This window comes from Mya arenaria, chromosome 10 (genome assembly GCF_026914265.1).
Source record: "Mya arenaria isolate MELC-2E11 chromosome 10, ASM2691426v1".
NCBI classification, from domain to species: Eukaryota; Metazoa; Mollusca; class Bivalvia; order Myida; family Myidae; genus Mya; species Mya arenaria.
Genome location: NC_069131.1, coordinates 59,632,254 through 59,643,819, shown reverse-complemented (window position 1 = coordinate 59,643,819; position 11,566 = coordinate 59,632,254). Strand labels below are relative to the sequence as shown.

The 11,566-nt window shown below is 34.5% G+C and overlaps 1 protein-coding gene across 1 annotated transcript; it reads left to right on the top strand.

Moving 5' to 3' along the window:
• The first annotated feature begins 2,745 nt into the window (after positions 1-2,745).
• Positions 2,746-7,320, top strand: LOC128206401 (heat shock 70 kDa protein 12A-like). Its single transcript, XM_052908811.1, has 9 exons — positions 2,746-2,843; positions 3,045-3,183; positions 3,528-3,676; positions 3,850-3,929; positions 4,208-4,349; positions 4,889-5,039; positions 5,403-5,537; positions 5,813-6,024; positions 6,229-7,320. The coding sequence occupies exons 1-9, from the start codon at positions 2,841-2,843 to the stop codon at positions 6,940-6,942; spliced, it is 1,725 nt and encodes a 574-aa protein (XP_052764771.1). The 5' UTR covers positions 2,746-2,840; the 3' UTR covers positions 6,943-7,320.
• The last annotated feature ends 4,246 nt before the right edge of the window (positions 7,321-11,566 follow it).

Below are 11,566 nucleotides of genomic sequence, written 5' to 3'. Positions count from 1 at the left end.
ACCACTGTGTAAGAAATCAATCTTATTTGAATATACCAAATCGTAGCACTTCAATAAAATATTGCCGAAAATATAAAAAAAAGTAGTTGTATGTGTTCGATATATGTTAATGATATATAATTTTGAAACAATCAAAAATATACATTGACCATTGTTATCTTATTTTCATAACTACAATTCATATTCAAATTGCCCGCTGTTTTTTTTCTGGTATTTGAATAACACATATATTGTCCATAAATTGGGTGTAAACAATCCCACTGAAACCAAAAATCCTTTTCCGTAAAGACAAAGGATACAATGTATACAGTGAATCATGATATAAAGCAGCGGATTAATACGAAATTAGAGTTCTATTGTCTTTCCGAAGAGTGAAAATGCGCTAAACGGCATGCCCAACGACGGTGCCATAGATAATGTAACAGAACATACAGACTGATGTGCACTGATGGTACCCGGCGTTAAATCGAATATAAATATCAGGAAATGTGTCGATCTAAAAAAAAGCTTAAGAATTCCGTAAAAATCGAATGCTGTATGATACCAAATGTTGACGATGTTTCACCGAAACTCGTTAACATGACAGTTTTTCAAAGTTGGACGGAGTGAATGGTTTTTAACAGTAACTGCTTTATGGCAATAGCCCACAATTGGCGACATTTATTACGCTATTTGTTCGATATGCGTTCAAGCACGTTCCGATCGTGATCAATTTAGCTCCAGAAATATTTAAAAAAAAATGTCTGAGCTTTAAGATGGTCTGCCAGGTGTTGATGTCATTGTGGATGACATTGTCGTCTATGGTAAAGACGTACAGGTACATGATAGAAATTTGAGTAAAGTCCTGCAAAGGATCGAAAATTCGGGACTGAAATCAAACGAAGACGAATATGTTTGCCATGTGAAAAAGCGGTCAATGTTAACCCCAAAAAGGTCCAAGCAATAAAAGACCTGAGCGTGCCAAACAATGCCACGGAATACAGTCGCGTGGTTATCTATATAGGCAGATACACAGCAAACCTGTCTACAATCATGAGCCCGGTGACTGATTTGTTGATCTCAAAATCTATGTGACAATGGAGCATTTCGCAAGAAAAGGCCTTCTAAACTTTTAAAGATTTGTTGACAAACGCGCCGACTTTAGCATGTTATGACAGATCGAAATCTTTAGTTGTTAGCGCTGACAGTAGTAATTAAAGATTAGATGGAACACTGTTTGGTAAAGGAGGTTCAAATCTCAAGCCCTTAGCGTATATTTCCGAGAACATTGCTCGATGCAGAAAATAGTTATGATCAGATTATGAGGATATGACCGCCTCGATATGGGCATTCGAAAAGTTTGAAAAATATCTTATTGGGCAAATGGGCATGGGTGAACATTGCCGCAGACATTTGAGAAGTTGAGAGTATACAGTTATTGGTCCCATTAGAACAAAGTGGCCCAGACAGTCAATTGTTCACAGAAACGACCAGAAGACAAAAAATTTCTACACGAAGAGGTATTCTGCCTATGCATTACTTTTATTGAATGAAGGTAAAAAGGTCAGAATAAAATTAGACAATGAGAAGTAATGGTAAAGAAAAGCACTGTAACGATTTCAAGAGGGACGTTCATACGTTGTATATACGGAAATTGGAAAATACATGTATACAAGAAAACTAAGGCGTTTATAACAAATTTTGAACAGCGATTTTCGTGAACCTTACAAATCAAACGAAAACACAGAGATCATTGTGTCACTGTTCCTTCTAAACAACGCAGGGAACCCAGGGAAACTCTAGTTAACAGACAGATAAAAAAAACCCAGTAAACAGACATAACTCGATCTGGGAGAGATGCTTGAAATGTTAAAACTAAGAAGTAAAGATTTTCTAATTAAGTTCAACAGTCTATGATAGTACACTATAATGGCTTATTTAGAAATGTATCAACTGACAGTTGTTTTTGTTTTTGTTTTTAAATGTAGAAAACACAGAAGTTATAATTGTTGTCTCTAAAATGAGAACCCTTAGGCTAACAATTTAAAGGAGAGCGATGTTTGATATTCCTATTCATAAAAGTTGTTACTATAATTACTCAGAGTTGCTAATGAATATAAGTCTCCGCCTACGGTAAAATGTTATTCTTATGAATACTACAAGCTTTTGTAAAACAGTGAAAACTATCAAATTTATATTTTCACTGTTTGAAACATTGAAGTATCATTTTTATTTCAATGATAAATCTCTTTAAACCACCGAAAAGCATGCAATAAACTTGTGCACGTAAACTGGTTTAAACCCCAGTAAATTTACATTCTACCGACCGTTCCAAGGCGGTACCTAACAATCCTTGATAAACATACCTAGTTTTTTATATAGTATATATGCCCTGTGCTGTTTGTGGAGTTTTGTGCTGATGTTCCATGTTTTTTGTTTGTGATATTTTGTTTTTGTGTTCTGTCTTTTGCGATTACCCCGTGCCATTAAACGGGGTTAATGTTTAAAATTTTGGCTACTGAGCTTGTTTCTGTAGTTTTTCACATAAGTACTTTAAAGAAAAAAATATCAGTGAATTTTAAGCAAGAAAGTGCTTTATTTTAACCCTTATGGTCATAATTCCAAATAGCATCAAGGAACTAATATGTTTTCATCAGAAGCAAAACTTTATAGCGGAAGGGGGAGGGGTAAACCTCAGCATAGTCGATTGGAACAATTATCGCAAGATACAAGCGTCAATCAAACGAGGCCGATACAATGTATTGTATACAGGTAAATACGAAAGAGGAAGTTGTTTAGAGAGGGCTAGCCGTTTTTGAAAAATCAGTTTGGCTATCATTGTTTGACTTGTATTTCAACCAATGGTAAGATTTTTGCTATTTTTATTTCTTTAAAATGCTTTAGAAAACTGTAATATTTATTAACAATACAAGTTAAAACTTATTCCTCCAGTATTTTCTATTTTCAATAACCTAAATATTATAATATATATCAATGACTATATTTATAAGTCGTTTAAAGGGATTTACTTATTGACCATAGTATATCATGTCCGTATAATTAAGGCACCACTTCTTGTCGTTGGGATCGACTTTGGAACAACGTACTCAGGATGGTCTTACTCGTTTAAAAATGAGTTTGAACTTGACCCAACAAAAGTCGCAACGAAGAGTTGGTATGGAGACCAGCTGGTTTCACTGAAAGGTACATGTGTTTGGTCGTTCAAGTTATCTTTCTTTTTTGTAAAGTAACACTCGTATTTAAAATCAATACATATGCATGTATAACAAACATATATTTTGAGTTTTTAACCTTTAACTATTTACTAAATAATGCATTTTTGGCAATTATATGTAATTATGTGGCACAGAGTAGGGTATTTGCTGTTTAGCTTCTCTGCCTGTCCCTAGAATATCAGATGAATACGTAATCATCTTAGTTTAAAGTGGAAACCTCTTTCAAATATAATTGGTATTTATATATAATGTCTAACCGCTACCAAAAAAGTAAAACTTTCGTAATCTGGTGTAATTAATTATATTTTACAGCACCGACATGTGTCCTGATCGAACCAGATGGGGATACTTTCTCGGCCTTTGGATACGACGCTGAAACAAAGTACATAAATTTAGTTGAAGAAGAGGAAAATGAAAAATGGTTCTTCTTCAGAAGATTTAAGATGAAGCTGTACAATACGGTAACTATGAAGATATGCAACATATCAACTCTAATATTCATGTTTGTATTAGTTCTATTTCTCGTGTTGCCATATCACACGAATGAGAACCTACAGCCAGCATAAATTTGAACACGTATGCCTGCAAGTCAATCCTTAATGTGGTACGTACAAACTGATTTCTTGTCTTTCAGGACATTAAAAGAGATATGGACATTGAAGATGAAACTGGAAAGAAATTAAATGCAAAGCTTGTATTTACGGCTGCAATAAGGTAAACTATGTCGATGAGATTTTGCTATCTATTGATCTTAATGCCACCCGTATGCTTTGTACTTGGTTTGATATGCAGAATAAATATAATATCAAATTACTTGAAACGGCAATTAAACGGTTGTATTGTTTTCAACGCTAATACAACCTAGCCTAAATTTCAATACATAAATTTATTCATCACTTGCATCGCTACATCGTTTTAATCAAAGCAAGCACATACGGCTAAAACATCCGAACCCTTTTAACTATTGATTCACAATGTAATAACATTTGCAGATTTCTAAAAGAAGACATTTTAAAGGTGATCGAAGACTGTATTAAGGGAGTCTTAACACCAGGGGAAGTGAGTTGGGTTTTGACAGTTCCCGCAATCTGGGATGGTGGAGCAAAACAGTTTATGAGGGAAGCGGCCGAAAGTGTAAGACTTGTTTAAATATATTATTGAAATGATTGTATCAGCAAACGATACATTTTAAGGAAGGATAGAGTCAAGTTTTGAAGAAAGCTTAATTGGTTTAGTTAAATAGTATCTACATAAAGGATAAAATAACCAAGAACTACAATCTACCCAACACAACATGAAATGTTGAAATCTTTGAGTATGCCCCATAACAGTGGACAAAATATTAGTCAGCAGTACTTTTGTAATGTTGTCATACTTAAATTATCAACTACCAATATGTTGCTGATTATATTATTTAACTTATATTTGGTCACCTTATAATGTATAAAGGAATGTGCATGCATACAAATTGAACACAATTGCAACAACTCGTTTAGTAGGTGTTGAATCGTTATACCAAACCCTAAATTTTGGTAGACATTTGGTAGGATGACATAAAAGTATTCAGTACTACAGTTTGAATTTGGTGTGAACAGTTACTTTCCTTATAAGAATAGCTTGCTTAAAGACATTTAAGTGCACATGATATTTATATACGGTATTTGTTTATACAGGCTGGTATTTCTTCAGACCAACTGATCATAGCCTTGGAACCAGAGGCTGCGGCCATTTACTGTCGATTTCTAGCAGCAGAAAAGAGTGAAAATGCGGGTTCACTTTCCACCTTCAAAACTGGAAGCAAAGTCCTAGTTATTGATTCAGGGGGTTAGCTTGTTTAAAAGCAGATTAGTGCTTGGTTTGAAAGAATAACAATTCGTTTCTGGTACCCGATAACACGGATACTAAATCAATTATTCGCTTTTCAACAAACGAAAGTAGTTACTCAATAGTTGTAGGTTCATCACGCGTAGATGAACCAATACCACATAAATATACGTTACGAGGACTTTTTCGATGCCGACTATGTACATCTGTATTACATATCTCGTCTAATATGCCTCTGATCATTATTACTAAAACGTTCGATTATTCTTTTGATTTGTAAACTTGAAATATTGAATAACAATGACACGCTACCAACAATCATTATTTGTTCATTCGCCCATATAACAGAGTTGTCAATTTCAGGCGGTACAGTTGACATAGCTGTACAAGAGGTTGCAGAAAATGGTTCGATGAAGAATATCTACAAAGCCAGTGGGGGAGATTGGGGTGGGACAAAAGTGGACGAGGCGTTCGTGCAGTTTTTAGAAGACATGCTAGGTAGTTCATGGTTGTTCCAAAAGTATGGTTTTGGTTGACAAATGTTTGACTTTATTAAATTAAACATTTCTAGAGTGGTGTATACGTAGGTTCATCAACTGTATAGCAATTGTCTAAATGTGTTCGTGTTATCGCTGACCGTTCCAAAACGGTAAATGTAGTTGATAAACAATTTATCACTTTTTATGTTAACTGCACTGTAATTCATGCTTTTTCAAAACAAACACGTTGAAGTTACAATGGCCATTGCATATTTTTGTATTGTGTTTACGCAGGAAAGGAGTCCATTGACGAATTTAGGCGGTCAAACATGGAAGATTACCTATACTTGATTCGCGACTTTGAAGTGAAAAAGCGAAATATCGACCCAACGAAAAGTGATAAGCCAGTCGTATTCAGAATATCAGCAATGTTGCCAAAACTGGTGAAAAAAATCAAGGGCAAGAAAATTCCTGAAGTCATAATGGACTCTTCATTTGGTACTACGGTGTGTATTATTCCACGTTCTTGTTCTATTTAAATACCTATATAATCTAATGAATGCAATTGCAAGTAAGTAACAGTCTGTTTCCACATGAGTATACCTTTTTATAGCCAAATGGGTAGAATGTTATCAAACTACTTGAAAGCTTAGATACTAGTATGATTGACATAATGTTTTTTTTTAATTGAAGGATATAAATGTTTGCAGGTATCCGTCCAAGGCGACAAGTTAAAAGTCGACATGAGTGTAGTTATGCTCCTGTTCAAGACACAAGTTGACAAAATAGTTCAACACGTTTCCAACCTTATTGAGCAGCCGACAATAGGAGACATAGAAGCAATTGTTCTGGTTGGAGGATTTTCGAAGTGTCCTCTTCTCCAGCAAGCTATCAAGTTAAAGTTTGATGACCACACAAGCATCGTTCCAAACGATCCAGACCTTGCAGTTTTGAAAGGAGCAGTGATATTTGGACATAAACCAGAACTGATTAACCAGCGAGTCAGCAAATACACATATGGAGTAGAAGTGATGCGGCCTTTTATTGACAATGTTCACAAAGAAGATTACAAAGTGGTATGCGATGACGGGATTGATCGATGCAACAACTGCTTTGATAAACATATAACGGCAGGGCAGTATCTTATTTTTGGAGAAGCGCAAGTTGAAAAATTTTACACTACAACAACACCAAGTCAATCCAATTTACCTTTTCCAATTTTTTATACACTTGATCCAAACCCGATGTACACAACCGTCGAAGGCTGTCACCTTGCCGGCACCATAATTGTTGCCATTGGAGGAAGTGGTTTAGGCCGAATGGTCAAGGTTAGGATGATTTACGGAGGTACTGAAATACAAGTGGATGCTACTGAGGTCTCTACCGGCAACGTGCATCACCTGAAAATTGACTTCTTGGGCTAAACTTTTGAAGAATTAAAGACAGAATATTGAAATCACTTACAAACTGAAGCACAACATTTGCTAAATAATATATTCTTTCCTTCACTTCAAGCATCAATGTCTTAGAAGTATTTTAGTAACCAATTTTAGACCATTTGTTGTGACATGTGAAACAGTTTTGACCAAAGGCTGTACATAACCGTATTATCGGATATATTTTACAATAATAATCTAAAAATACTCTTTATGACAGTTGATGTTTGCAAATAATGTGTATTTAACATTTGAATTACAGTCGATAATTGTAAATAGTGCATGTACAGATTAGAATAACTTGACATTACCTTGAATGGTGATTGATTTAAATTCCGTTTTTGAATAGAAAATGATAGATGTTTATTTCGTGTAACCATCATTTTTGCATGTAAAGTCTATTATAAGTTATTTTATACGGACGACATACCGGGCTGCAAAATAGAATCAAAGTAGTGAAAGTGCTGCAGTGTATGGTTGTCAAGTTAACAGTGTCCTTTGACAAGTGGCCTGAATAGGCTTTTAAATCAAAAACAGTTTTTGAAGACTATGTCATAAGGCGGAGGGATAATTCTGAAGTTAATTAAATGAGCCCAATTCAGGTAACGAATGGATTCAAAATAGTACAAGTAAGATAGTGGCCAGCTTATGCCAATTTGGTCAAACATTGACAAAGAATCATGACTCATGAACAACGGCCAAGCTGGTAATTTATATTGTTTTGAGATAGTATTCTCATAAAGCTTCGTAAGCATAGGAATAATTCAAGTAAAGTAAGTGAGCGGCCAAATATTTGTGTATGAAAAAGGCTAGAGCTCGGAGCTAAATCGTTAAAAATAAACGTTTAAGTGAGATCATCTCCGACTATATAATCATTGTCCATAGTTAGGTATTAATCAAAGATTTGCAATTATTCCCTTTGAAATTATCCACGAATTCCGCCCTTCTAACAATTTGGGATCGCAACGATGAACATGCGACCCTACCCCAGAGCCAAAAAAATAGGATATGCGACAGTTGCGCCCCTCCCCACCCATTAATCCTCTTGTGGTTTGTACGTTTGGACACAGTGACATAGTTATTATGATCATTTTTATAAATACGTAGCATTCAATAAAGTCATGTTTAATTCATGATCATACTCATAAGTATAGCCATTGCCATTGAGATCAGTCTATGTACTAAACAATATAAGCCAGTTGCATGCCACTGTCAGATACCGATCTTAGATAATTTAATTGTAGTAAGTGCCTTAAACACTTAACACGTTTGATCCTTTATTAAAGACGCTCTACAATACCAATGTGGTAGGGAAATACCAAAAACTAAAACGATTCTTTTTTATATGTATCGATATTTTGCAACCGAGGGGATATTCCGGATACAAGTTGTTTACCCCTATTGACGACTGGGATTTAAGCGGCAATTTTGAATATTTTAGGCCATTATGAACTACATGTACACACTGTTTATAGATCAATGGAGAACTTTAACTCATCACGGCCTGTGTCGTTCGCTGATATCGATATATTATGCAAGTGGCATCATCGCGTTCCAGCTATTGAATAGAAACCAAAATTGAAATTAGAAAATTGAAATAACCAATAATAACTAAGAGTTATGGGTAACTTTACTTAAATCATCGGCAAAATTGTTGCGTTTGTAAAACTTTCATGAGAATGTTTTAGGCATTTTTTCTTTATGCTTAATTATTTACTAATGTACAATTTAGTCAACAAATACTTATTTTACGAAAATAAAGAGTATACTTTCATTTAAATCAAGTAGTTCTGATTTCTGACTTAAATGGAGCATTTAAATACTTATCAAATCCGTTTCGTAACCAATCGGGGTTAAAATAGAAATATATTCGGGACGTCATAAGAATGTTAAATACTGTTTGATTTACTTATGTCTAACTTAAATAATGGGCATATTACAAATCAGAAAAAAATGACAAATTGGCGGCAGGAACTCGCGTGATTCGGAGATATATCATTTGGAACCGGGTTTTATTTCTTAATCGATCAATTTGAATTTAACCATCTAACTTTCTATCCAAATGCTTTGTGCGATTTAAATGCCAAATTAAATATGCCCGCTTATCCGACATATAAGACGATAATAGTTATACACCTTTCACTACATGTATGAACAAATCTATTCCACTCAATGTCGTTTAGGTAACATTGTTTCAGTTCATTATACTCAGGATAGTTTATAATAAAAGCATGCCCTATTTTTCATTTGTTTTAACCCACCCTTTTCTGCAGCCCTGTCCTTTTAAGGGGATTGGCAACCGTCTCGAAGCTCAATGGAAAATTCTGTATCAGGTGCGGAAGCTTCCGGAATCAAGCGCAGAACGCATCTTTCTGTTTAAAAGGACTAAACACCAGATGGTCCTAAAATCCCTAAATACAGTATTTCCTTAAAACAAGCCTAGAATTATCAATACGAAAAAGTATGAGGTCGACAATACATCCTTTACATATTCAAAAAATATTTCGTCGCTGTCTTAGCTGAAAATACTGTTTAAAAGTACATGTATCGCATAATGCATATTTTGCATGTGATAGTTATGTGGTTAGTACAGATACATATACAAACGCTATTTTAAAATTTACTGGAATTTACGTGGTAGACAAACCAAGAAAATTTCGAAATGAAAAAATACGCAAAAACTGCGAAAGATACATTTGTCGTAAGCGATGTGATACATCAATAAGTAAGATTCAATGCGTTTTACACAACAATATTAAATTCAAGTTAAATTTTGACATTTGTCTTTTTTCTTGCAATGATATCATCTGGCGTCTAGTACCTTTAAATAGTACTTGTAGCTTAATTTCCTGCCCATTCGCATTCCAGGTTAGGACTTTGAATTAAGGGGTACTCAGTGCTTGTTTAACTCAGGAAAGTTGGTCTCTGAAATCAGTGCTTTACACCGGGTAGGATAACGAACCAAGAGGTCTCTTCAAAACGAGCTAGTGCATCGCACCGAATCTCCGCCACTTATTTCTCGTGTAGCTTACATTTAAAAACATTTTTGTCGTGGTGTCGTCATTTGCAAGACTGTTGTGAGGTTAAGCCATAATGCAGCAAGTGGGCGTGAACAGACCTACATAACATTTAGTGTCTGGCTAAAACCCTATTTTTAAAACCATTGCATTTGGCACAAAACTGTTTTGCCTTACTTACGGTGAATTTTACCGTTGAAGCATATAAAAGTGCGATAAGCTAACCAAATGCTAGTTTGCACATTCAAATAAGTTTATTGTTCAATAGTTGTCATGGAATAAGTATTGACTAATCAATACTTATATTGGCTAACTTTGACCAAACCAAATAACAAACCGGTTCTATGCAATTGGCTTTTGTTCTTTATATCAGGCTGTCCAGAACTTTTAACACCATTTATGATTCTCAACTCTAAGTTGCACATGTTACGACCACAAAACGCAACAGAAAATAATATCCACCAAACAAACTTTTAAACAACGACATCATTTATTAACTATCAGTTTTCAAGTAATTTCAATTAAGTTAAGTGAAAATTTTAACACCTGGAATAAAAAATAACGTCGAAAAGGTCACGAAATATCTTCACTGGCATGTGTGCGTTATCATGAGCATTGAGAATCAAAGCGGGTAGAAATGGGCGAAACAGGATTGATAGGAATCAGCGACTGTGTCAACTCACACTAGGGAGAAGATGAGTTTTACTTCCTTTTGAAATGTAGCACAGTGATTTACGGATAAGACTTTTGGGTTAATCCAAACGTGAATTAAGAGTTACAACTGATTTACATGCAAAATGGTCCTGAACTGTAAATTCTTGTACGATATACAGAAAAAACCCCATATATCATCAGATAAAACGTTTTAAATGTCATTCGATAGTTTGTTTTTAATTTAATTTATATATTCCTATAAATGAATTTACTAATGCTTGTAAAAATAATTATGTCAAGTCATTTTCTTTATTTCATTCTAATTCATTGCATTATATCTTGCACTTTTTTACATGAAATGTATTAAATTTTAGTGTCTTCATTTATGTGTTTATATTTTTTACGATATATTAATTATGTCGAGAAACATGTATGTATAGTTCAAGTCAATAAATGCTCTGTTCCGTCATCAACAGTCAGAGTGGGTACACGATAATAAAGTCTCATTTTCAGCCAGATCATCAAACCTGAGATATGCGACATTGACTTTTTACGCAACTTTACATGTATCGATCTTGTTTGGTAAATCTGTGATTGCTTAAAACCAAATAATGCCATGTGTTTTAGCTATATTTGTAGATGATTACAGTAAGATCAGATCAGTAGTGACCGATATATGGACGTATTTATACATGCATACTCATAAGATGTGTTAAGTGTAGTTCAACGCATGTATTTATTAATTGAATTGTGGATTCCCGTCACAGTTTTATTCATTCTTTTTAATTGCAAGTCTCTTTCCCTGCTACGCGCCGTATCGTTCAATGTTCAATGTGTTACGATATTTCAAAACAAAACATGAAAAAATAGAGTCCACCCAAGTACTCCTCTGGTATAAATGAATATACCGGTTTATCATTTAGTTTACTGTAGCCTAATAA

What these genes read in the sequence shown, in the direction of transcription:
- LOC128206401 (XM_052908811.1), top strand. An exon ending in CCAGCTGGTTTCACTGAAAG is followed by an intron (nt 3,184 to 3,527) that starts GTACATGTGTTT and finishes TATATTTTACAG; the next exon opens with CACCGACATGTGTCCTGATC. An exon ending in GTTTTTAGAAGACATGCTAG is followed by an intron (nt 5,538 to 5,812) that starts GTAGTTCATGGT and finishes GTGTTTACGCAG; the next exon opens with GAAAGGAGTCCATTGACGAA.